General features: G+C 43.4%; 1 protein-coding gene across 1 annotated transcript; it reads right to left on the bottom strand.

Annotated features, from left to right (window-relative positions):
- Window positions 1–4,915: 4,915 nt before the first annotated feature.
- LOC119656549 lies at window positions 4,916–18,838 on the bottom strand. Its single transcript, XM_038062916.1, has 4 exons — window positions 18,599–18,838; window positions 18,378–18,525; window positions 5,787–6,058; window positions 4,916–5,705 (listed from the first exon to the last, which is right to left on the bottom strand). The coding sequence occupies exons 1-4, from the start codon at window positions 18,767–18,769 to the stop codon at window positions 5,055–5,057; spliced, it is 1,242 nt and encodes a 413-aa protein (XP_037918844.1). The 5' UTR covers window positions 18,770–18,838; the 3' UTR covers window positions 4,916–5,054.
- Between the last annotated feature and the right edge of the window lie 8,962 nt (window positions 18,839–27,800).

The raw sequence follows: 27,800 nt of genomic DNA, 5'->3' as shown, positions 1-27,800 counted from the left end.
TTTATTAAAAAACTCCACCTTTGGCGTAGAACACCCGCTCGTCTTCCAACAGGATAACTTCTCACCCCAAGAATGGACTCTGTATGCTACCCCAATCGATAATCCTTAAGCTAGTTGAGTATTTGTAACATTTGGTCGGACTCCAGGTTCATAAACGCCACATTTTTATAACCCGTTCATGTTTCTTACTGAGCTAATACTTTTTTTTTGCTTTTTTGCTGTATTATGAGGCAATAAATAATTTCATCTTTTCATTGTATCATCTCATATGTGTTTAGATATACGTTCTTCAACCTCCTCTCTCATAGAACAATTTTTCATAGTATACCAACAGTATTGGTAGTCACATTAAAAGATATAAGATGCATACATGGATATACTACAAAGTACAATATCAGGTGAAAGTATCATTTAGGACCTTTTTGTCACATTTTTTATAACATGTTTTCTTCGCTTCTGACAACACAGGTAACTTTAAACCTATCTTTTAATCGTAACATGTTTGCTTCTCCTTACCAAAAATTTCAATGGGTACCACAAATGCCGCGTAATTTAATTTGGTTCGGAATGTCCTAACAACTCTTTTCACGTTCATGTTTATGATGATGGTTTATTCTTCATCATCATCATCATCATCAATGGCGCAACAAAAGGTATCCGGTCTAGGCCTGCCTTAATAAGGAACTTCAGACATCCCGGTTTTGCACCGAGGTCCACCAATTCGATGTCGATAAATGCTCTCTGGCGTCCTGACCTACGCCATCACTCCATCTCAGGCAGGGTCTGCCTCGTTTTCTTTTTCTACCATAGATATTGCCCTTATAGACTTTCCGGCCTGGATCATCCTCATCCATACGGATTAAGTAACTGAGTGATTCAGCCGGATTTTATCCACAACCGGACGGTCATAGTATCGCTTATAGATTTCATCATTATGTAGGCTACGGAATCGTTCAGCCTCATGTAGGGGTCCAAAAATTCTTCGGAGGTTCTTCTCCCGAATGCGGGCAAGAAAGAGTTAGCAATTTAGCGAGGTTTCATAGTCTCTCGGCCAAAAGAAAAGCATTCATCGAAAATAACCGAGAAAACGGCCTACCTTTGTGAAAGAGTGTGCTATAAAAATCTTAAACTTTTGGAATTCACTTCTGTGCTCAGAGGGGGATCAGTTGAATTGAGGCTCCAATGTGACCGGAGTGAATAGATCGGTATTTATTGACTAACATATGAAAAGGAAATATACTCTAATATGCTTTGTGGAATGTTTTGTGTCCCACCTTAAGCACAAATCATTCGTTTGTCTTCCATCAGAACAACAGCCCCAAGTATACTTCCTCCTCGGTGCCGGAATGGTATATAGTACATTGCGCCACGCCGACCTTGTATGCAGTAAACCATAACCTGTATGAACATCTGCAGCATTTGCGTGATCTCCAGGTCCACATACGGCACATCCCCTCGAAAAATTATTTCCAAAAGGCGTTGTAGGAAGCTTCACCCGTTGTGGTTCAATCCTTTCCAATTCGATGCCTTACAGCTGTATGTGTTTGAGGCGGGAGGGAGATCGCGCAGACCCTAGTGGTCCATTGTACTTTATTCCCCCATTTAACACTAAAATTGATAGACCTCCAAACTACAATTTTTAATTTTCATTATAAATATATATTTCCGGAGAAACTTACCCCCTTCATCAGTACAAAGCTACTAAAAACAAATACCATTATACGGTTCTTTTATATCTTTTTAAACTATCAACCTAATTACTTGTTAATTACTGCAGGGAGTCTTATTAATTTTGAGGAGCAGTCACCTGAATCTGTGTTTAATAACCGCGCGCGTCTTCTCTCAAAATTTCTAAACTTTCCCAAGGGTCCAAGGTTGTCGTTCGGTTTGTATGATGCAAGAGCTCAAGATTTTCGTGTTGAATGGTATCTTATGCACGAGTTTTGCTTCCGAGCCCTACTTGCCGCTTCCTTCATGTGTTCATTAAATCTAGTCTTTATCAGGCGTTTAGTCTGTCCTATGTGAATCTTATTTCAGTTGCTGCGCTTTTTTCCTCCGCTGTCAAAGGATCCTTGACGCTTCCCAGTAAATTCCGAAAGGTGGACGATCGACTCGAACCTACGACTTCCAGTTGAAACTTTTTTATCCAATTCATGATGCTGTTAAATAGGTAGAAATACGGGATACTTATCCGTCTGGTGGTTACCTGCTGCGAGAATAGTGTTGTATAGGCATGCCTATTGTATTGCTTGATTTTCCTTACGATCACCTTCTCAATAGCCTGAGGATTATACCCATTTTTAATAGCGGCGTCAATAATATGCTGTCGTTCCTTATTGAAGCCGGATTCCGAAAGAGGGTATGTGATCTGTCGGTGAATCATGCAATTATAGGCTGCCATTTTTTGGGGAAATGTATGTTATGAAGTTGCTGGTATTGTTCGCTGTAGAGTTGACGATATTCAGATCTAGGAAGCGCGGTCCTTTTCTACCTCTAGTGTAAACTCAATGTTATCATGAATCTTGTTTATAGAGGAGATGACCAAGCCGATATCGTCTGATCTAACAATCGCAAATACGTCGTCTACATATCTAAACCATACTTTAGGCATTATTCCCCTCGAATCAATTTCTTCTTCGATTGATGACATGAACCTTTCAGTGAGTAACGGCGAGAGGTGATTCCCCATCACTGCTTCGGAAGTAGTTTTGTAGAATAATATAAAACGTAAAATAGTTTTCGTTCATGCTGATGCTGGCAACGTTAGCTTCGCATAGCTTCTACCTTTTCTTTTGCATTCCGGGTTAAATCCAAACTGGCTCAGTCATCTCTCGAGTTCGAAAATTGACTCTTTCACTGGCGTATTGCGAAATAATGCCTTTACGTCGAACGACGCCATCACCTCGTCCTTCCACATCCTCTCAATGCGTTGTAGCTTCTGTATTAGCTCATGGGAGTTAGCTACTGAATACTTACTATTCGTCGTCCCATTCACTCATTCATCAACCACTTAGCCATGTTGTACGTCGGTGAGTTCGAGTCCGCTCTCCTCCCTCTCCTTGTGGATTTTTGGTTGACATCTGATTCTTGAAAGCGCAGGGTAAGGCATTCGGTGTCGCCCAATATTCGCTACCTTCAACGCTCGATCGACCCTTTTGATAGATTCGAGAAGCGGGTTGTTCCGCAATTCAAAGTAAAAGTAATTTAAGTAATTAGTAAATAAGTATAAAAGAACCGTATAATAGCAATTGTTTTTAATAGCTTTGTACTGATATAACCTAAAAATTGTAGTTTGGAGGATGCTACCATTTGTTTATCAATTTAAGGCTAGGCTGCAAATAGCAGACAAAACTCTAATCTCCCGGCTAACACGTCTAACAGAATATAGCGGATTCGTTTCTGTATTTCAGGATTTCCGTTAGCGGCTGTGTTGCTACCCGCTGCAGTTGGAGCACATCAGTACGAAAAATCTAATGACTGATGCGTCGGTACTCACGTACAAAATGTTCCGTGGAATCCGCTTCCTCATTGCAGGATGGACACGAATCAGCTTGGTGAATTCCTACTTACAATTGTATCATAATTGCATACATAACATTAAAATTGAAGTCCAAATTTGGTTGGTCATATAATATTACGTGGGGGCGAATTGGTCTTTTCATTGCGTCTCATACAGGTTTAAATGTGCGCTCTTCAATCTCCACTCTCCAAAGCCAATTTTTCGCAGTGTACCAATAATACAAGTAGTCACATGCACGATTTACGTGAGCAGATATAAAAATCCCATTAAAACCGTTAGTCCCTATTTTTAAATGCTTGGGTGCCATATCCCAAACGAGGGATCCGTGAACCAAAAAACGTGAGGGTAAGTTGCTCTTCATTTGATCCGGTCCAACATCAAATGAATGTGGATTTAAGATCCCTCACTATCCTAAACAACCCTTTTTTTGTTTGAACTAGGTACCCTCATATAAAGGTTCTATTTAGTATCACATGGTCCAAAAGTGTTTTCACACCAAAATAAAACGCGGCAAACAACTGAAAGATCGACATATTGACGAAAAGGGAGAACAAAATGTTGCGTAGGGTCTATCGTAATTGTTCGAGTTGCGCACCATCGCAGTTGATGCAGTCATCGAGGCGCTGAATGAACTCTTCCAGATTCTATTTTCAATGTCTTCAAAACCGTCATAAATGTACACCTCCAACTCTTAGAGATTGCGTGATCTACGAGCGAATATTTTGTCCTTCACGTCACTCCAGAAATATAAATCCATGTGGGTCAGGTCAGGAGAAGGAGGAGGCCATCCAATGGCCCCACGCCGACTGGAATATGTCATATAAGTAGCTACGAACCATGACTGCTGGTAGTACAGGTCATCAAAATTTGGAAGCTGCTATATTCCTGGGAGGAAGCAACCTTGCAGCATCTCCAGGTAGTTGTTAACGTTGCTATTACCGTCAAAGATGTAAGGGTCGAAAACACCTGTTTCCGAAATTCCACCCCACACAGTCAATCCTGGCGGGTTTAGCTGCTATTCCAACATGAGATGTGGATTTGTGAAGTCCCAATACAGACAGTTATGACCATTCACGTGTCCCGATAACGTAAACTGAACCTCATCGAATCACAGGATACTCGAAGAGAATGCAGAATCGACTGTCAACCGATTCTTCATAAGCTCACGATACTGACATCTTCGGGCCGGATCCTTTTCATTGAGGTCATGTATCAACCGTGGCCGATGGCATACATAGCACTGGCACACATCAACACCGTGCACGTTTGATTTGTACCATTTTCGTACATGCTATGGTGTTAGCAGAGAATTTTTCGCCTTTTCACCTTTTCAAAAGTGCGAAAAGGCTTTTGAGCCACCCTGTATAGTTTTGCTTTTAATGCTTTTTTCAAGAATTAGAAACGTATTCACTTTATTTTTATTGATTTAATTTTTATTTTTACTTTAGTTTCATGATTTAACGAGAAACAAATAACAGAAGAATCGATCTTTTCATAAATAACATCTATAAACGAAAAACCAAGCGAAAGTGATTCAATTCAGGGCGCATTCGTTGAAAAGATATTCAACTAACTCTTCAATAGCGTCCAAGGCTATCACTCCAGCGTCTCTGAATTTCTCAATACACTCGAGCACAAAATCATTCCGATTCACGTGCATCAACCTATGATATCTCTTAGGATCCTCCATTTTCATAGTTCCCAAATATCCTTCGGGCAGGAAGACGACAGGTGTATAAATACCCGTTAGAGTAAGAACCAAACTTTTGTATTCTTTACAGCTTGCGTCGAACTCCTCGCGAGTGACGTGGTCTTGTACGTTCACCTGAAACTCCGCAGTGAATTTCTCTAGACAGTTGTAGTAGTAATCCAGGTAATCCTGTAAATTTTCCTTCCTGTTAGACCGATTTGTGTTCAAGTAAAGAAAGAACAAAACATCCACGCCGGGTGGGCAGTAGCACGCAATTTGAAAATCGATGAGTAGACATCGCAAATCCTCTGGTGCTTTAGTGTAGAATATATTTTTCTCCCATAAGTCCCGATGGCAGAAGGTCCTCCGATATTTTTGAAATGAAGGCTGTAAATCGAATATGCACTCCAATCTGGGTATTAATTTCATATCGATGAAATTCTGATGTTCCTCACTCTGGAGGTTGGGATGATGTTTGGCCACGTGTTGAATCGCCTGGTAAAGAGAAAGGCATTTTTCGGTATTTGGATTCTTCAACTTCCTATGTTCTCAGCATCTTTACATATTCATACATACCTGCAACCCTGCGATAATCCATGAATTCTCCCTTCGCACACTCGATTCATATACACAATTTGCATAGTCACTTCCTATATTCGTCCCAGTTTTCACTTCGTAGACAATACTATTTGCATGCATGGCCGCCATGCAATCCAGAACAGCTCGAATATATTTTGGGGGACTATTGTAATTGAAGCACTCGTGTGTGTAGTTGGATTGGGCGAGATCTTCCAGGACTAGCACATCGTCCCGGCGTAAATATATTACAGGATGCCAGTTGAAAGAAGCTGAAATGACATGTTGATATGCCAGGATTGAGCAAAAATCTGAAGAAACTACAAGAACCAACCGAACAATCACCACAACCTCAATCACATTTGCCAGCAGATTGGTGATTTCAGGGAACGTGATGGGTTTAAATTTTCCAATTGCTTTATTTAGCAAATGCTATATTTTTTTTTTACGAAAAGAGATATCTTCATGGAACTTTGCATGTATGTTATTGTCATCTAAAAGTATTTCAAAAGGTATTTTTTGAAATTTTCCCAACTGGTTGCACTATTGTCTGCTACAAATTATTTAATAAAATATGAAAAATTGAAGACGTTGGTACTTTTGGGCCACTGCAACTTCTAAACAAGTCGGAATACCGGAAGCTCGCGCTTCGGGTATGAAGGTTTTGTGTTCATCTTATCTATGAAATTTCAACGCACATTTTTCTATCCGTATATAGCTACAAATCCAACATATTTTCCTTCCATATCCATATTACAGCCGTAGATATTACACTCACCCTAAACAAACTGCCTATTTCCGAATACTGTACACATATATGCACGTATATAAATTGATCGTACCCATATTTCCGATTTACATCTTATATCTATCTGAATTAGGCACTACCCCCAAAGTCCATTAGCACGCATATACTATATACTTACATACACACATGTCTCGTTGGAATAATTGATATTCATATACAAATGATTAAAAAACTAAAACAAAATAATCCTTTTCCACCCAATTCATACGAGCTAACTTCGTTGTGGTATTGACGTGATGATGACGTCATGCAGGTTGTAGAGTGCACGAAATTCACAAAAAATTGTAAAGTTTCACCCCCTACAACTTTGTTAATAATAGTTGGATTTTCTTCAAACTTGACCGAATTATGCACCATGTTCTTCATTACACCTATGTTAAATTTTGTACTTCTGCGATGAACATAGGGGGGAGTGCCGGGTAAATTTCCAAAATGTGGAAATATACTATTATTAACTTTATTTCTGCAGATATCGGAACCGGATATATTTTCAGGCCTAGATTTCATAGAGATGCACTGCTTTGATTTTTTTGGATTTTTCGGTTGGATAGGTTCTGAGAACGAGACCTGTTACACTTTTTGATGGTCATATTTTGAGCCCTCACTCCCCTATCTTTCCCCCAATATCAAATATTGAACTAGTTTCGAAAAGTACTAGAGACCTTTCATTTGATAACCCACATGGCTACACTCTCTGAAAAAAAATTTTGCAGCCTCCTTTCACCTGTATGGGGGGCCTCCCCTTAAACTTAACACAAAATGGCGCAGTTGCTGTATGTAAAGGGAACGACAGATCACATACTTTTACCAATTTTCGTGACAATCGGTCCAGCCGTTTCCGAATAAAGCGGGTGTGATAGACAAACAGACAGACGGATAGACAGACAGACAGACCACTTACCAATCCGCACTTACGAATCCGCAATGGAGATTGCTATCATTAGTGAACCGTACAGAAATCTTGACGGTGCTGTATGGGTCACAGATTCGACTGGTGGAGCGGCGATATGGGCGCGCGGTCGTCAAGCCATACAATATAGCATGGGTCAGGCGGCTAGAGGCTTTGTGTGGGCAAAAATAAGCGGTATATTTATATATAGCTGGTACGCCCCACCGAGCCTCACACTGCCCGAGTTTGAAGAGCTGTTAGACGATCTTGTTCACGATGCAAAGGGACGGAGTCCAAAGGTGATAGCCGGTGACTTTAATGCGTGGGCTATCGAGTGGGGCAGCAAAGAGACTAACGCAAGGGAGCGGTGCTTATTAGAAGCATTCGCCCAGTTGAATGTGGTTCTGGCCAACGAAGGCGATATAAACACTTATCGGAAAGGGGGAACTGGGTCAATTGTAGATCTGACTTTTATCAGCACGTTAGCACGTGACATGTCCTGGCAAGTTAGTGAGGACTTCACGTACAGCGACCACCAGGCAATCACCTTTGAACTAAAGATGGAGCCACAAGGCAGGAGACCCGCACCCCGGAAGCCGAAATCCAGAGGAACACCAGGATGGTCTGCCAAAGCGATGGATGAGCAGACATTCATGGAGGTGTGGCTAGACGTGCCTAGCAAAGAAAGCACCTCCACGGATAGAGCTCTCCATGTCACACAGAGCATCTCTAAAGCATGTGACGCGTCGATGCCTAGGAGATGTCCATTCCCCACTAGAAGACCCAATTATTGGTGGAATAGTGAACTTGCCAATCTTCGATCGATTTGCCACAGAGCTAGACGAACGGCTCAGAGGGCAATAGGTAGGATCGATCAGGAGCAAAAGGAGCATGCCTATAGGGAAGCTCGCAAGAACCTCAAGCTCGCCATCCAACGGAGTAAGAGGGAATGTTTTAAGGGGCTCTGTTCGAAAGCGGACATAAATCCGTGGGGTAGCGCCTATAAAATTGTGACAGGACGATTCAGAGGCCGATCGTCTCCGCAGATCACGTGCCCTATGCTCTTGTTGAAAATAATCCAGGGGTTATTTCCCCAGCAAGAGGGGGGTGCTGACACCTTCCAGCGCCCCCTGAATGTGACGCCGATTCCACCAGTCACCAGGGACGAGCTGCTAGAGATCTCCAGTCGAATAGGCGACAGTAAAGCCCCGGGTCTTGACGGCATACCGAATAAGGCTCTCAAACTTGCCGTCAAAAGTAGACCGGATATGTTCGCGGAGCTGTTTGAAACGTGCATGTCGGAGGGTATTTTTCCTGCACCATGGAAGCGGCAGAAGCTGGTACTGTTGCCTAAGGCTGGCAAACCTCCAGGTGAACCGTCCTCCTATAGACCCATATGTCTTCTAGACACTATGGGGAAAATGTTGGAGCGAGCCATTTATAATAGATTACTTCCAGTCGTCGAGAGCCAAGGGGGCCTTTCAGATAGGCAGTATGGGTTCCGGAAAGCCAGATCAACCATCGATACCATCAAAATGGTTACTGGCTTGGCCGAAAATGCAATTCACGGAAGGGGTTGTACCAGCAAATATTGCGTGGTGGTGACCCTAGATGTGAGGAATGCATTTAACTCGGCCAATTGGAACCTTATACGAAAGTCTCTAGCGACGATTGGTGTTCCCACCTACCTCGCCGCTATTATCGATAGCTACTTGAAAGAGCGGACACTCTGGTATGATACCGATGACGGATCCAAAGAGTACGTTGTCTCCGCGGGTATCCCCCAGGGTTCTGTACTGGGCCCACTATTGTGGAACATGATGTGCTCAACCTTCCGGTTCCGGAGGAGGCTACGGTGGTGGGTTACGCCGATGATATAGCACTGGTTGTGGTTGCAAAGCATCTCGAGGATGCTGAGTTGTACTCAAGCGAAGCAATCAGTGTTATTAAGGCTTGGTTAGAGAGTGCTGGACTGGCACTCGCGGAGGAAAAGACGGAAGCGGTCCTCATCACTAAGCGCCGCAAAAGAAATTACGCCTGCATTAGAATCGGGAATCGTATCATCACTTCCAAGCCGGCCATCAAATACTTGGGGGTGATGATAGACGGAGGACTTAATTTTAAGCAGCACATAGAGCATACTTGTAAACGAGCATCCACCACGAGTATTTCTCTGGCAAGGATGATGCCAAACGTAGGAGGCCCGCGGCATACTTGCAGGCTGCTCATAACCAGGGTGGTGAGCTCTATCATGCTGTATGCAGTCCCAGTTTGGGGAAAAGCACTGCAGGTTTTAGGCAATACACATAAACTGAGTGCGGTCTACAGAAGAACATCCCTAAGGGTGTATTCTGCCTTCAGGATCGTCTCAGACGATGCAGCGTTCGTCATCTCGGGAATGATGCCGATTGACATCCTGGCAACCGAAATGATGAACATTTATAACACCAGGTCCATCTCTCCCTTATCTCAGGTGAAAAAAGCCGAAAGGGAGAGATCGATAAGCAGGTGGCAACAGCGATGGGACCAGTCAGAAAAGGGTCGTTGGACTTACAGGTTGATCCCTTCCATCGGGGAGTGGCTGGAGAGAAAGCATGGGGAGATCAATTATAATCTCACCCAGTTTCTCACCGGCCATGGAGGATACCGTCAATACCTGTACAGGTTTAAATTGGACACCTCGCCTAATTGTCCAAACTGCGGGGTCCCAGAGGACCCGGCGCACGTTTTCTTCCAGTGTCCTAGGTTCGTGGAAGAAAGGAGGAACCTGGAGGAAACTCTAGGTGAAGTGCTATCACCGGAAAATTTTGTCCGAAGAATGGTAGCCTGTCAGGAAGACTGGAATGCGATCAATTCCATGATCTCTGTAATCCAGGAAAAACTGCGAAAAACAGAAGAAGTGAGGAAGACGCGGTTACGAACCCCGCGGGTAGTCGGAAGGAGACCTAGCTAAAGTAAGCTAACTCCGCCCCGTGATGTAATACCTAAAGGTGGTCCCACGGGGTAGGGGGGGAGTCGGGGGTGGTTTTAGTGGGTAAAAATCCCACACTCTGGCGTGCCCAGGCCAGAGTCTTTTGAAGATTTCCACCTCCTCAAAAAAAAAAAAAGACAGACCGACAGACGGACAGACAGACATCGAATCGATTCTCATAAGGTTTTGTTTCACACAAAACCTTAAAAATGGTAAAGGTTGAATTTTGAAGAAGAGTTATTTTAAAGTAAAGTATTTTAAATTCGATCAGAAAAATGTGGCCACCCACTCTAAAAAGATTTGACGCCCAAAAGTGGAGCAATTTTCACGTTAAAACGGCATTTCCGTAGGCTGAAAAGAAGACAAACTCCAAACTCCGTTGAAAAATTGCGACGGTCACTTCTCCTTAAGAAGCAATGGCACTTCAAATGATGGTTATTTTGGTATCATCAATTGCCAGAGAGGGAGGAAATAAATAGGGTACGTAAAAAGAGGAAAGTCCTTCCTTTCTAACACAGGTGGAGAAATGTTGCGGTCATCCCCCGTTGGAAGGTTATGGCGCTTTCGCATCGCCAATCATGCATCCGCATGAAACCTGCTGTCATCGGTTTTGAAAACATAAGCGAAAGGCTATGCACTTGGCGCTTGCGAGGCAAATTTGAAAATAGAAACCTCATTAACGTTCCCCTACAGAGAAGACTCCAGAGTCGGAGTGCTTCTACGAAGCACTCGAAGCCTGTCCCAAGTATGATATCAAAATCATACTTGTAAATTTTAAAAGCCAAGGATAATGAACTGCAGGCCTTTAAATTACCAGTGTTGCAAGAAATGGTTGTTGAAAGTGCTTGGTTTGCGCGGAAAACGGTTCACCAACAATTGAACGCTGCCACCTTTCGGCGTTGATGAATGTCAGAATATATAGAGGTGCAAATATAGACTCGAATCACTATCTCGTTGGCATGGTGCTCCGGACTCCAATGACAACACCAACTAAAATCAACCGAGGTGCTGGAGAAGAAGCATTGGTGGTTGCAACGTCAGCACCAAAGACAAAGAAACAATAACATCATATCGTACTGGTCAAATGAGAACAATGAAGATAGAAGGCTAGAACTTTAAAGCCGTTGGTAATTTCTCCTATCTTGGGTCGAAAATTACAACCTATAACAACTACGACGATACAATCCGCCCACGGTTGTTGGCAACACATAAAAATTGTTTCGGTCGAAGCATCTCACCATAGGGTCAAAGCTCTTGCCAGTCATCTCTCCTCCTTCGGAGACTCGCTTTACCCTGGGTATGCTATCATAGGTGGCCTTGAATTCGATGAAAAAATGATGTAACTGATGGCCATATTCCAAAAGTGTTTCCATCGTTTGCTGCAGAGAGAAAATTCGACGATTTACCTGGAGTGAAGTCTTTGGTATAAGCCGATGAAGTACTGGAAGTATGGGTTTATCTGTCCTAGGAAGATAGCGGAGAATATATTATAGATGATGTTCATCAACGTGATACCTCTATAATTGCTGCACTGCGTGATATCTACCTTTTTATGTATAAAACAGATAATGCCTCGCTGCTGATTATCAGGCATTGATTCGCTGTCCCACACCTTCAGCATCAGTTACTAAACCGTTTGATGTAGTTGGACGCCTCTATATTTAAGTAATTCGGCTTTAATTCCATCGGTTCATGGCGACATATTTTCAAGTCGATTAATTGCATGGACTGTTACTTCCATACTTTTAGTTGCAACATTTGTGCGTCGTCTTCAGTTGGCGGGAACTCCAACTCACCGATATTTTGGTTTTTGATCAGCGGTCGGAAGTCAGATTTCCCTCATTGTCTCGACAAGATGAGCTTCACCCTCCTTGTGCAAATACAAAACCTTATTAAAATCGGTTTACTGTCTGTCCGTCACACGCATTTTTCTCAGAGACGGTTATAGCGGTTGACACCAAATTTAGTAGAAAGGTGGGAACTGTGAACGCTCACGGATACAGTGAGTTACATCCTTTTACGTCGAATTTAAAGAGAGTGTACATTTTTTTTTCATCAAATATAGTCATGTAGGATATCAAATCAAAGGTCTCAGTTAGTACTTTTCGAAGCCGGTCTCAGTTTTGACATTTGTTGGAAAGGTGGGGTGTGCCTGGGGTTGATAGTGATAATTTCTTTAACGAAGCCATTCTTAGAAACTATTCAATCGAAAAATCTGAAAAAAGGTGGAGGAGGAGGATCAAGGAACTGCCACTATATAGTGCCTAGGCTCCGAAATACCCTCCATACCGATACCTGTTCCAATAAAGTTAATAATAACACATTGCTATAACTTTTAGTAACTGAGAGGAAAACCCCCCTTAAGTTCACCCTAGAGTCAGGAAATGTAGGCTATAGCATAGAGCATAATTCTATAAAAATTTGGTGGAAATAGCACTATTACTAACAAAGTTATACTAGGTCAAAGCTGTCGTTTCTGGGCAAATTCAAGACTATGAATGTCAATATCACTTGAAAGTGGATATTTTCACATAGTATATGCGTATATTACGTGCTGGATACTAGTGGGACAAATGCACACTCAAATCTCTTTATAAAAGAACTGCACAAAACCTTTCATACCTGAAGCGTCTAGCTTCCGGTTTCCCGATTTGTTTTTGTCTGCGAAGTTACTTTCCTCGACGGAGTTCGTGAGAAGTCTCTGCACATGCCCGTGCAGATCTAGAAAGTGGGAGTGAAAATTGCGAAAGGAAAAATATTGACATTAGACTCTAGTGCCATAGAAGAAGACAGATGAGATGCTAGTTTTGCGAGTGCCGCCGTGTGTTTAAAGTCGCCAAGCTGGTAAGAATACTCAAAGAAACCTCACTGCCTGGATATACGTTTTGACCTGCTTGCAACTCTTCCAAGAATTTGGTTATCATTTTCAGTAACGTTGAAATTCAAGACTTATTTCGTTCGCTCAGAGACAATGGGTTGAAGTATGTGATTTTTATATTAATAGGATCACGTCTAAGGACAGAAGCCTCAACACGGTCGTCCACATCAATGAACAATCGAGCATAATGGCGTGTGAGCACGTATCGAGTGAAGATTATAACGAACACGAAAACTAGGGTTTGGATAAATATGGGCTGTTCCTGCAAACTTTAAGAACGCTGGTCGCTTTACAATGCATTCATAGCTAGCAGAAGCAGCCTAAAATCCAGCAGACTTTAGAAGTGAAACTATTGAAGCTCTCCGACTTTCCAGTATAAGTGAAGTGAAGGTAAAGTACCATTAGTGTAACCCGAGTCTTCCAGAGTTTTAGTTTGCCATCGTTGCTTTGATCGAGCTTCATAGGAGTTAATGGATATGAAAATAGCTTCGGTTTTATAATCGTTGCTCTTCATAACATTACATTTCTTGTAATTATAAGCACAAACAAAAATCAAATTATTCACCAAATGGTCTGCATATGATCAGGAAGAGAGAAATAGAGCAATAAAATATCTTTGAAGGCGCAGTCAATGCCTGGATGGCTTAGTGGTTAGAAGAGGACTAAACTGCAGTAACGAAACGTTGCGGTTTAATTCTTACTGCTAGCAGAGGGATTTGTTTTGATATCGGAAATTAGCTGAAACAACTGTAATTCATTACTTGGGATGTGACATTGACCAGGCGGCGCTATGCTCTTGGCGGGTACAGTTAGTGTCCCGCTGGCGATAGTGAAGGGCGGAATCTGCTCACACTACTTGGCAGCCGCGGGCCTTAGATGGTGAAGACTTACCACATGTATCAAGTTAAGGAGGATTTGGCCCGCCTATAATATAATCCGATTACGAGAGCTCTTGTCCCAGACGCGTGTAAATGCGTTCAAAGCCCATAGAGGACCATGCCACTAGGCTCGCTATATCCGACAATTCGCATTGCCGTAGCTTTCGAGAAGGGGGGAAACTCTCAGGCACTTCCTTTGCGATTGCTCAGCTCTAGTAAGAATTACACTGAGTAAACCATTCTTTGGGAACCTCAGTGAGATTTCTGGCTACAGGGTGGGAGTACTGCTTTCCTTTGCGTATGCTAAAGGCTGGCTCTGAAGATCTGAGCCGGTTGGACCCTGTCTCGTTGCTCTCATAACATTAGTTACGGTCACGGGAGTTTGTGGCATCACAGCGCTCAGCTCCACGGAGCGGCCATTGATGCCTATCCCATTGAACTTCCGCAACTGTATGCCACCCAACTAGCAACTAAACACCTCCCTAACATCTGAAAACTAGCCTGGGACCTTATGACACATTACTTCGGGATAATCCTCCCTTTTTTTCACAAAAAAAAGTGTGATTACTTCTGCAATTGCGATCACTGCTGGTTTTGAGACAGTGCAATAGGAAAGTGCCCCCGGCAAGTTCCCTGCCTCCATACTTGCAAAAGGCGTTGACGGTATACCCATAACTCTACAAAATAGAGCTCATTCCTGCTGATCGAAACGAGAAACTCCGGTCGCATTCTTTCCGTTGCTGTTTTGATGATTTTGGTGATTGTCTTTCCGATAGCCACGAGAAGCGGACCGCTGAACAAAGTACATTCATCATCATCATCATCAACGGCGCAATAACCGATATCCGGTCTAGGCCTGCCTTAATAAAGAACTCCAGGCATCCCGGTTTTACGCCGAGGTCCACCATTTCGATATCCCTAAAAGCTGTCTCGCGTCCTGACCTACGCCATCGCTCCATCTTAGGCAGGGTCTGCCTCGTCTTCTTTTTCTACCATAGACATTGCCCTTATAAACTCTCCGGGTGGGATCATCCTCATCCATACGGATTAAGCGACCCGCCCACCGTAACCTATTGAGCCGCATTTTATCCACACATCATTGTGTAGTCTACGGAATCGTCCATTCTCATGTAGGGGGACAAAAATTCTTCGGAGGATTCTTCTCTCGAACGCGATCAAGAGTTCGCAATTTTTTTTGCTAAGAACCCAAGTTTCCGACGAATACATGAGGACTGGCAAGATCATAGTCTTGTACAGTAAGAGCTTTGACCCTATGGTGAGGCATTTCGAGCGGAACAGTCTTTGTAAGCTGAAATAGGCTCAGTTGGCTGACAACAACCGTGTGCGGATTTCATCATCATAGCTGTTATCGGTTGTGATTTTCGACCCTAGATAGGAGAAATTGTCAACGGTCTCAAAGTTGTATTCTCCTATCCTTATTCTTCTTCTTGTTTGACCAGTGCGGTTTGATGTTGTTGGTTGGTTCGTCTTCGATGCTGACGTTGCCACCATATATTTTGTCTTGCCTTCATTAGTGTGCAGCCCAAGATTTCGCGCCGCCTACTCGGTCTGGATGAAGGCTATTTGTACGTCTCGAGTGGTTCTTCCCATGATGTCGATATCGTCAGCATAGGCCAGTAGAACAAAGTACATTGCAGCTTAAAATTTCTCTTAAATTATAGTTGTAGTATCAAAATTTCAAACTACAATTGTTTGTTCGTGTTCCATATTTATTAAAATAAATAAATAGACAATAGTTAAACTATTGTCAACATTTATTGTTCAATTGTATCTTTGAAAGTCTGAAAATTGATGCGAATCAGCATTTAATTGTACTAATTGTACCCACTTTATTATTTGATCAATAAGAGTCAGTTGGTAAACAGAATTCACTTTAACTTAGGGACTCTCTTTCTAGTGAAGATGACCTTTTACACCCAACGTCGCTTATCCGTATGCTAAATCTGCTTTGACCAGTACATCCAACAATGAGTGCCGCAGCATCATTTGAATCACTAATCAAATGCGACTCTTCTTTTATGACGAAACTTAAAAGACTATTATAGGAAGTGTTCCAGAGATTTCGTTTAAGGATAGGTCTTTGTGCTATCCCCGATATTCCATTTTCCTTGGAGCAAAGCAGGGGGTGATATCTCAAATAATCTATCAATATCGGCAAAAGGTAGCCCAACATGCAGTATTTGTAGCGTTTCTAGCATTTCAGCCCCTATTACGAAACTGAAGGATTTTCTGATATCAACCGTTGCGAGGATCACTACCCGTCGAGATGGATGGCAGCACGCCTCAGTTCCTTGAACCACATCCACGGTGTGGATTTCCCTACTGAATTACTTTGAGGATAAGTCTCCGATAACACGTGAGCCTACTTTTGGTGAACCTTCGAGCACCTTAATCGTTATATGGAACATACGGAACAGTGGCTGTAGCGGTAGCAGTAGATGATAAAACACCAACTTGTGTACTTTTGCCGGGACACCGCTTGCCTCTTCCAGTTTTTTCATGGTGCAAAGTAGACGCCGGAAAGAATCCGATGTTTCTGCTACATTTTCTTAATATTATAACGCATTTTTTAGACTACCACAAAGTCTGTAGGATTGCTTTTGCTGCTGCCCCCACAAATATGATGATATGATCACATTACAACCTATTAAGAACTCAAGACCATTGGATTCTACATACACTACCAGATCCCTTAGCCCTTGGGTCGACGGAGGACACAAATCATAAAGCAAATAAGTAGAGGCAACTATGATGTTTCTCCCCCTGACATTAACCTTGTATTGTAAGTTGAACGCAACAAGATCTTCGGAACAGAATTGTCTCAACGTGGTTGCCTCTAATAATTTTGACATCAGGCCCTCAGTCTCAGTCAGAACAGTACTGCAATTTCGTTAGCCGTCCTGCCAGTAAATAGGAAAAGGCTTTGGAATGCTGCTTAATTTGACTAACATTTATGTTTGTAGACATAAGTGTAGTGGAATATGAAAACCTCCCTTAACTGAAAAGTTTGCTGAGTTCATCGTGGATCTTACCGGGTTACCATCTTGCCCCCACTTTCCGTCAAAAGTTCCGCTTTCTTACGTTCGATTTCTCTGGGTATCACAACACTTGATGGTGTAGAAACTCTGATGTCCTCATTCTCAGGAAACTTCTGACAGGCAGGCGTGTAATCCCTTCACTTTTGCAACTGAAGTTTCTCTCTACCGAGCCTTCCTCTCTCGTTTGTTTGGAAAGTTAGTACATAGTGTTACCGACAGACCACCGGTTATGTTTGCAGTTCTTCTCATGAACGGAGTTCTTGTACTATCCTTTTTGGCTAACTACGCCGTACGGGTGCAGGTTTTGCACAAAAGTGGAGAGCCTATCTTCCACAGATAATTTAGTAAACCATCAGATCCCAAAGTTTTATACTTCAAGAATTCGAAATTTGGTCGCATTTTGGGTTCTTAAGGTCTCAAATTTACGGGTTTGACCACAAACAGATTCCTCTACCGGCTGGATACACAGAAGGTTACAACCTTTCAGAATAATTTTAACTTTTTATGTGAGTTCGTATGCTGCTCTAATAGTTCTGTATGTTGGAAGTATTATCAAGCTGGGCGAACGGGGAGTTAAAGCAAACTCTCAGAAACAACAGCTATGGAATAGATCTTTGACAGACCACTTGGAGATAACGAATTTTTTGACAACTACTATTGAGACTTCAAGAATATGGGGGTGACTTTATCGTACACCGCTGCAGGCTAAGCTCATTGAAACTTTCATGAAAGGACCCTGAGCCAATCTAATGTTGACTCTGATTCTCACTCACGGCACGGTATTTACGCAATTGGATCTACAAGTACGAATGGCTGCCAAATCGACTGATCTGTGGCCACCCGTGTTTATCGGAGTTAGAGGTGAAAGCATAGTTTGTTAAATTTCCCTTCAAAATGACTACATAGTGTCAGGTGTTAATAAAGTGAGACCATACTGATAGAAATAATGCCGCGCCATGATTTTACCGTCAGATAGTTGAACATTTTTGATGATTTTCTGTTAAGTAACGTCTCATATTTTATTACATTGGTCCCGGCAGGGATGGTGGAAGCATTCAAATTAAATTCTCTTGCATAATGTTATTCCATAGACTAATTAGCTACTTACAATAAGGTTCCATTTCCACGAAAAGGGAACTGTAAAGAACAGATTCCTTTTTCATAAATCCTAACGAATTAATCTCTTTCCTTTGTAGTTCATTGGAAAGCGGCAACGATTTCACGAAAAATGATTTTTCACAAATTTCATTGTTTTCCTGCAAACGGAAATATGTTAATTTAAAATAAATTAGATGTATTCCGATATTTCATATCCTTTCTGTGAAATACCTTTCTATATGTAACGAGCAATTTATAATATTCTCCGAGAAATCCCACAACATTGTTAGAGACAGGCCGAATCACATACTTCAATAAATCTACATCACCGGCAGCCTTTTTTAAAATTTCGCAACATTCACTTTGGGATAATAAATTTGCACAGCAATTGGTGTTCGACATGTTCCTTTTGAACGACAAAACTGTAATGAAAAGGGCATCCAGCTGCAGGCAGACGGTTCATTTTCTAGTGATATAACGCGAGATAAAGCGCCCCACACTTATGGCATATGTCGACTTATTTATGAGAAATCAACAAACTTATCTAGTATTTACTCTTTAATCTTTGCATTATATTCTATTAAGAAATAATAGCTCCGCTTAGATACTCTATTGTCTGCATATGAACTAACTGAGTACGACAGTTCAAGCTGATACAGATATCACTAACATTGCAGTGGGGAAAAATGGGGTTGAAAAAGAAATTCTTAATCTGAATTAATTGCATTGATGTTCTGCTGTTTGCCGCGCTAACTGATTGCCGTATTTAAATCCCTGCAGTGTCTGCCTGTCTGGCAGTAGGTTCCAGAAAAATCGGCCAGGGAACTGAACATTTCCTAGCAGAATAATCTGCGTAATGAATGGATTCTTTTCCTCTTCTTTCGCTAACCATTTTCTATGTCATCTAGGGTCTTGCTTGTCAATTCCCTTGTGAAAGTTGCAAAGACACGTTTCCTATTTGCAGCCTCTAGGTGGTGTACGACAATAATTTTTAGTCCCCAAGACCCAAGACCAATACTACGAACAGTGGATATTTCATCGTCCACACACGCGTTCTCAAAACTTGTAAGTTCAACCCTTCATTGAAGCTGGCTCGACCGAATTTCTTCTATGTAACTAGAGCACAGCATGCGTAGTATACTCGCAGCACGTGCTCTGGGCGGGTGTCCTTTTGAACACTTCAGTCCCTCGTGTGCCATTTTACAAAAATGTCAGCTGTCCTTCAAAGGATGCTTTGTATCTTCTTCTTTTTCTTCAGTCTTTGTCCCGTTCATAAGCGGGGTCGGCTCATCGTGATCGGTTTCGCCATTTAACTCTATAGAATGCCTGATCTGGGTGCAATCTCAAGACTTTTAAATCCTCATCCAGCGTACCAAGCCACCGTTGTTTCGGCCTGCCTTTTCGTCGTTTACCGTCGACTTCGATGTTCAGACAAATCTTTGCAAGTGAACTCTCGTTAGCACGAATTGCGTGATCATAACATCGAAGACGCCCCTCTCGCAACTTTTCCACGATCGGTGCAACCCCGTAACGATCGCGGATATCCTCATTTCGGATATGATCAAAACGTGTCACCCCACTAGTCCAACGTAACATCTTCGTTTCCATTACTGCAAGACGTCGTTCATTGTCTTTTATAGTTGGCCAACACTCAGCATCTTAGAGAGCGACATGACGGACAACATTGCGGTAAATTTTCGATTTGAAACGTTCGTTGATACGTCGATCACAAACAACACCAGTTGTGGACCGCCACTTCATCCAGGTTGCGATAATGGGTGAAGCAATTTCATAACGCAGTTCTCCATTGGCTGATAGCGTTGACCCGAGGTATTTAAATCGCTCCCGCTGCCGCTGACAGTGATTGTGCCTGTTTCATAGGGATCGGTCGTCAAAAATTCAGTTTTGTTTAGATTCAATCTGAGACCGTGTTGCATGAGGCGATCATTCCATTTTTGGACAAGTTGCTCGAGATCATTTTTGCTATTAGATGCTAGGAAAACATCATCTGCATAAAGCAGTGTGTAGGACGCTGGACGTTGGATATTCCGTGTCACAGTGTCCATGACAAGAACAAAGAGGAGTGGCCAGAGGGTGCTTCCTTGATGAACACCAACTGAGACACGAAGCGGTTTTGATACACCCGCAATACTTCGAACTTTACTTTTCGGATCATGGTAGAGCAATTGAACCCAGCCCACGAGTTCTTCTGGTACTAAGTGTTGTCGCAAAGCATACCAGATGAGTTGGTGTGGTACACGGTCGAATGCTTTCTCTAGATCCAGAAAGGCAATGTAAAGATGGCGATGTTTCTCCATGAGTAACCGCACAGCGTGTATTGCGTTAGCAGTTACGCAGTTTTTGACAAATCCGGCTGGATTCACGGTTATTTCAACGATTTCGCGAATACGGTTGTCAAGAATGCGTTCAAAAATCTTCATGGTATGGGAAAGTAATCGGATCGGACGGTAATTTGAACATTCTGCTGGACTATCTTTATTTTTCCATATTGGAACAGTGGTACTTTGTTGCCAGTCAGATGGTGTTCTTCCTTCCTGAATAACCCGGTTAAAGAATTCACTGAGCCACAGTGTTGGGCCCCAGCTCTTCGCTTTCCAGAGCTCAGATGCGATGTCGTCAGGTCCTGTTGCTTTCCCCGATTTCGTTCGTTTTATCGCCTCCTCGACTTCGGTTGCGCTGACAGGTGGCACTGGTCCATAATAATAATAATAATCGTTGGCGCAACAATCCATATTGGATCAGGGCCTTGAAGTGTGTTAGAGCACTTCATTCAAGACCGTAACGGTACACTAGGAGGCAATGTGGTCAGCATTGCGCTCGCCCGAGATTATTACCCTGATTTGACTCAGGTACTCATTCACAGCTGAGTCGACTGGTATCCGACGTCAAATCACGATGCAAATTTCACTGCCACCAGTGAGATTTGAACCGCGACCTTCCGTACGACAGCCTTGCGCTCTAACCACTGAGCTATCCGGACACTGGTCCATCCACTTCCAAAATCATAGTGGAGGATGAGCAAATTCTTTAGTTGAAATCTGCTCGAAGTATTCTCGCCATCTATCCGTTGCGGCTCGACGGTTGGTAAGCAAAGTACCGTTCTTGTCATTAACGCAACAGAAGTGTTCGATGTCCTGTGTACGTTCGTTACGGCTTTTAGCAAGTCGATACAGATCTTTCGCGCCATTCCGACTGTCCAGTTTATCGTAAAGATTTTTGCAATGGGTGACAACGACGGCTTTCTTTGCTTCCCGGTTGGCACTCTTATAAATTTGCGAATTAGCAGGCGTTTTATCTTCGAAAGGATGCTTTGTATGTGGTCTTCAAAAAATCTTTAATAAATACTACCTTGGCCACGCACGTGGATCGGTAAAATTCAAGGGCCAGGAGTCGTAATCGACGGAATTCTTCGTTTTTATTCGCGCGGTCGATTCGGATTTTTTTTTTCAATTTTCAGGTTAGCCGCACCTGAGTTTTTGTGTATTTAAAGCTTCGATCCGATTACAAGTATCGGTTAAAAGATACATGAGAAACTGAAATGTTCAAAACCACCAAATTTCGGTTCAGTGACCTCCCCTACTCCGCGTGATCTTACGTCCACTTTAGGTAAAATTGCATATTAGTCGGTGTACGCTTACGGCTAATTCTACTGACCTGGTAAACTTCAGGTTCCACTTGGAAGGTCTAGGTAAACATGCTATTCCTTGGGAACTTTCTCCAGGAAGGCGTGCTTGACGACTACTTAACTAGCAAAGAATCCCATCTGGTGACTCGACTCTTAGTGAAAGTAGGGCAGTTTCCTTCTATTGATATTCTTGCCTTGGAACACGAGTCATAACCTGGTCTCTTTGGATTCTTCAAGTGCGTGAAAGATCTTCATCGTAGAATGCATAAAAGAGTTTGTTCTCGTTTAACAAAAATAAAAATGTCATAGAGATGTCATGCGTTAGCAACGTTGAGTTTAATTAGCCATGCCAACTTCACATTCATTACAACATTCGAAACAATTATAAACGGCGAGTTGGCACGAAAGGAGCCTTGGACTGGATGGATTTCATAACGACGGACTCGACAAAGAAAATGGGGAAACGACGACGGATAGTTTCTCATTGAACGTGGGCTTCCTTTAGAAAGTCAGAGCCGATATCCTGGCCCAATATAAGGTTGACGTCGCAGTGTTACAAGAGATGCGATGAACGAGTTCCCTAGAGAAGACCACCATATATTATAGCAGCCATCCACTAAACCATGTTCTCAGAGTAGGATTCCTTACAAGCGAAAAATTAAACGCGCTGTTTCCGATCCCGAAAACATAACTTAATCTTCACCCCCCTACAAAGTCAGCGAAGAATGCCTTTTACGAGGTAGTGCAACGAATTCCTGAAGCCATTCAAAGTATAATATCAAAATCACACCAAGTAGAAGACCATATCCAGGCAATACTTTGGCTCGCATAGCTTGCATAAAACTTCAAATGATAGTGGAATCCAGATTATTCAGTTAGCAATGTCATACGAAATGTTTGTTGGAAGTACCTGGTTTGCACAGAAAGCTGTTTATAAACAAACCTGGGCGTCTCCAGATGGAAGCACTTTGAACCAACTTGACCCTATGCTAATCGAACGCTGCCATCTCAACCTTGATGAATATCAGAAGATATAGGCTCGGAACACTATCTCTTGGCTATTATGCTTCAAACTCGATTCACAATACCATCTCTGACAATGAGGTGAGAGTGAACACTGAAACCATTCAAAACAAAGTTGTTCATAAAACCTATAAGGGGGCAATAACGGTAGCTAACAGAGTCCTGAGCATGCAGCCACACTTGGGGCGAACATTTTACCAACAAGTCAACAAGATGAAGTCATAAACACCTCCCAACCTATCCTGCCGAAACGGTAAGAGTAGTTGATTTCCGATCGTATGGGGATATTTTAGCGATGGATTAAATATTTTTATGAAGTGGCCAGCAACCAAAATATCGGCGAGTCCCGCCAACTGAACCCACCAAGCATGGATCAAACAGTCTGTGCAATTCATCGGCTGAAGAATCGTCAGTCACCAAGAGGCAATGGACTTACTACCAACTACACCAAACGGTTTATCAACTTATGTATGCTCAAGATTTGGCACACCGAATCAATGTTTGATGGCTCTTGCAAGGGTGGATAGCGCCATACGCCCAGAATACCATAGGCTCATATCAAAGAGAATTTTTCCTAGAAAAATCAGCAACAGATCAGATTTTCTCCTGGCTGGAAGCGATGGAAAAGTCCGTTTCAATAGTTTGTGTCTGGCGGGTCATTTAATCCGTATGGGTAAGGATGATCCAATCCGGAAAGCCAATGTGGGCGATATCTATGCCAGAAAAAGGAGACGGGGGAAACCATGTCTCAGATGAAGGATATCGAATTGGTTGAGCTAAAAGCCCACTTATCGCTTTTATCCAAAGGGCAGACCTCTGCTCTAAAACTTAGTTTTGTTGTTGAGGATGATGGAAGCCCTGAGTCCGCATCCACTTGGTGACGGACCGGACCACTTGGAAAGCAACTTACTTCCTCTTTTGTAATCCATGGAATCTTTTTTTGGGTTAAATACCCAAGTTTTCAAAAAAGAACGAAAAAGTTGACTGACGGTTTCGTCCAGGGCAGAGTCAACTCATCAGATACTGCCTCACCTTTGCCCTGGAAGCAGTGTGACCGAAAGTATTATAACATTTGTGCCATCGGTGTAGAAAACTTCAAAGTAGTCTGCAGAAACCTTCAGCCATTATTCATATTGATTGGGCCCAATATTCTTGTTTTTTTTTCACAATCAGACTTTATTACTTTAATTATTTCCTTTTAGTTTCTTTTTCCAATTGCTTTCTCGGGTACTACCTGAACCGCTCAACCCATAAAACCGTCATTAGATATTACTTTGCGGGACCGATTAGCAATTATGCTGTTACGCTTACGTCAATATCACTCGCCTCAGTCTTTTCGCGTCACGGAGTTGTGGCGTGGCAGGATTCGCAGCATTCGAAATTTATTTCGAATGTTGAGAATGTGGACAAATAGATGGCGCGGAACTCTCCACTTTTTTAGAACTCGCCACGGGAGTGGAGGACTAGCGGTGAAAAAGTGCGGTTGGTTGGGACAGGGAAAGACCGCATGGAAATAAGCCGGTCTCTTCTGTCTCAACCAGCAAGGAGGATAGTCGTGCGCAACGTCAACAACGGCCGGCAGTCACATGGAGAAGCATATGTGTAATCTAACACTAAAGTCACATGGAGAAGCATATGTGTAATCAAAAACTAACGTGGTGACCCCGAGAATACACACGAAAAGGGCGAGAGACGCCGCCGCACCCACGCTCGCCGTCTCCAGCACCGCCAGCGCCGCCGCAGCCATAAGGTGCCGCCGCCGTAGTCGACGCCACAGCCGTTGCCACCACCACCGTAGAAGCCGTCGCTACAGCCCCGACGCCATCACCGCAGCCCCACACGTCAGCAACCTCTATTCGAACCAACCTTTGGGGAATTAGTGAAATTTCATTACTTTTAGTATTTTTTATGTAACTTTAATTGTAAGGACCATTGCAACGTCCAGAACAACGAAAAGTGCCTACGGTGCTGAGTTTGCCGAATAATATTGCTCCAAGTTTTATTTCAACTGTGCAGTGAACTATCGAAAAAGTTAATTAAAGAACTACTTAGAATTTTGAAAAAAAATAGTTAGTTAACTAACTACCTAGTTAGTTTAATAATAATATTAAATTAAATATTCATATTATATTCAATTTTAAACAAAAAAAAAATGCGGCGCAAACCTTTCAAAGGTTCATTCACTCAGTCTTGCGAAACCTCGATTTCTGTTTCGTATATTTGGATGATGTTTTGGTCGCTTCTTCCACTGAGTCTGAGCACTTAGCCTATCTCGAGTGCATTTTTCAACGTCTCCTTGAGGCCGGTTTAGTCCTAAACGTTGAGAAATGCAAGTTCCTTCAAAAACAGGTGAGATTCCTCGGCCACTCCATTTCCCCTGAAGGAATACAACCCGACCCAGACAAGGTGCAAGCATTTACAAGTTTCCCGCGTCCGAAGACAGTGAAGGAGTTGAGGAGGTTCTTGGGCATGCTAAACTTCTACCGTCGTTTCCTGACCAAGGCCGGCCAACACCAGTCCGTTTTGAACGCGTACTTGTCTGGCCCCAAAACAAAAGACACATGAGAGATTGTGTGGTCTAAAGAGGCTGCCCGCGCGTTCGATAAATCCCGACAGCAGATGGCTCATGCTACACTCTTGGCATTTCCTCTGCAAGATGCACCCCTAGCCGTTTTTGTTGATGCCTCTGACATCGCAGTAGGTGCTGCCCTTCACCAAAAGGTGGATCAGGTCTGGCAGCCGTTGAGCTTCTTCTCAAAACAGTTGAATCCCGCTCAACGGAACTACAGTACCTACGATCGCGAACTGCTCGCCGCGTACTTGAGCATCAAATACTTCCGTTTCTCCCTAGAAGGCAGGCCGTTCACAGTGTTCACGGACCATAAGCCTCTCACATATGCTTTGAAACAAAAGCCCGACAAAGCGTCCCCTTGTCAGCTTCGACATCTGAGCTTTATAAGCCAGTTTACGTCAGACATCCAGAACGTGGCGGGCAAGGACAACATAGTTGCTGATGCTTTGTCTCGTGTCTCCGAGGTTAAAATCCCCGCCTCACTCGATTTCTCGGCTATTGCCAAGGCGCAAGAGGATGACGCAGCACTGCAGAGCCTCAAATCCAACCCCAAATACAAATTTCGGGAGTTGCCCATCTTCGGCTCAAACCTCTCGCTCTGCTGCGAAGACTCGGAAAAGGGACCTCGGCCATACATTTCGGCCACCTTTCGCCAGGAAGTGTTCCATGCAGTTCACGACTCAGCGCATCCAGGCATCAGGACAACAAATCGGTTAGTCACCCATAAATACTTCTGGCCCTCCATGAACAAGGATATCAATTCCTGGGCCAAAGAGCGCATCGCATTCCAGAAGTGTAAAGTCTCCAGGCATGTAAGGAAAGAAATGAGCTCATTCCCCCGCATTACCAAGCGGTTCCACACAATACACCTCGACATAGTAGGGCCTTTGCGAGACTCGCACGGTTACAGGTATTGCCTCACAATCATCGACAGGTTCACGCGGTTGTCTGAGGCAATACCTCTGAAAGACTTACGGCGCAATCTTGTGCCGTAGCCCTCTGCCGAGAGTGGATACCTCGGTTTGGCGTCCCTGCAGTGGTCATCACTGACCAGGGAATGCAATTTGAATCCACCCTTTTCTCGGAGTTAGGCAAACTCCTTAGTTTTAAACGCCAGCGGACTACTGCATACCACCCGCAATCCAATGGGATGCTGGAACGTTGGCACCGGACGCTGAAAGCCGCCATTATGACACGCGACGATCCGTCCTGGACTCAAGTCTTGCCTCTTGTCCTACTCGGCCTACGTACAACACGCCGAGAGGAATTTGCTGCCAGCCCCGCGGAGCTGGTATACGGGGAGAACCCAAGAGTCCCAAGCGATCCGGTCTTCGACAAGAGATCGGGTCTCACAGAGTCGGGGTTGGTGCGTCTACTGAGGGACAATCTCCGACGCATCAAAGCACCACCACCCACCGGACACTCGTCCACACCTGCCTGTTCGCCAAGGAATTGGACACGTGCACGCACGTTCTGGTCAGGACGGATGCCGTCCGGAAGCCGCTGCAGCCTCCATATAAGGGCCCGTACCGCGTTCTCGAGCGGGGGAGAACATTTCTTCCAACTCGAGATCGGCGGACACAAAAAGGCAGTCTCTCTGTCCAGACTGAAACCCGTGTGCGCCCCGAAGCAGCGTCGTGTCCGCTTTGGTCTTCAAAAGAATGGTTTACGTTTTTTTCTTGGCCTTGGCAAGCTGGGCACGTTTCAAACTTGTCCTGGCCATTCCTGTGTACGTATTTACGGTGGTCACCGTTGTCGGTTTTGATGATTTTTGTTGCCCTTTCCTGGGACTTGGTAATTTTGGCTGTTGTTTTTTTTGGCACAAAAGATGCGACGTAAAATGAACTTTCTAGTGTACCTTGCATATCTGCCCATCTTACGAAATTGAAGGCATTTATAACATGAAGCATTACGGGATGAGCTATCCATCGAGAACGATGGAGGTGTGCCTCAGCTCGATGAACCGCATCCACGACCTCCATAATAGCTTCTGCAGTTAATCTCCCTGAGGAAATCGAAGTGTATTGGGAAAGAACCCCCGACAGCACGCATCCTTTCAACGAGTCCGCTCATACCGAGTTTTTAACTGTGAAACCCAGCTGGATCAAACATAAACAGTATTCGCTATGTAAATGGCAGTTCAGGCTCTTACTTTCCTTTGCAAATCAATACCAACTTCGCCACCTTCTAGC

Source organism: Hermetia illucens, chromosome 1, assembly GCF_905115235.1.
Source record: "Hermetia illucens chromosome 1, iHerIll2.2.curated.20191125, whole genome shotgun sequence".
In the NCBI taxonomy this organism is placed as follows: Eukaryota; Metazoa; Arthropoda; class Insecta; order Diptera; family Stratiomyidae; genus Hermetia; species Hermetia illucens.
This window is presented reverse-complemented; position numbering and strand designations above follow the sequence as displayed.

Excerpts from the sequence above, each read along its gene's own strand:
- LOC119656549 (XM_038062916.1), bottom strand. The coding sequence starts at position 18,769 with ATGTCGAACACCAATTGCTGTGCAAATTTATTATCCCAAAGTGAATGT. Across the intron at positions 18,526-18,598 it reads TGCTCGTTACATATAGAAAG|GAAAACAATGAAATTTGTGA; the intron begins GTATTTCACAGA and ends TTCCGTTTGCAG. Across the intron at positions 5,706-5,786 it reads GGATTATCGCAGGGTTGCAG|GCGATTCAACACGTGGCCAA; the intron begins GTATGTATGAAT and ends TCTCTTTACCAG.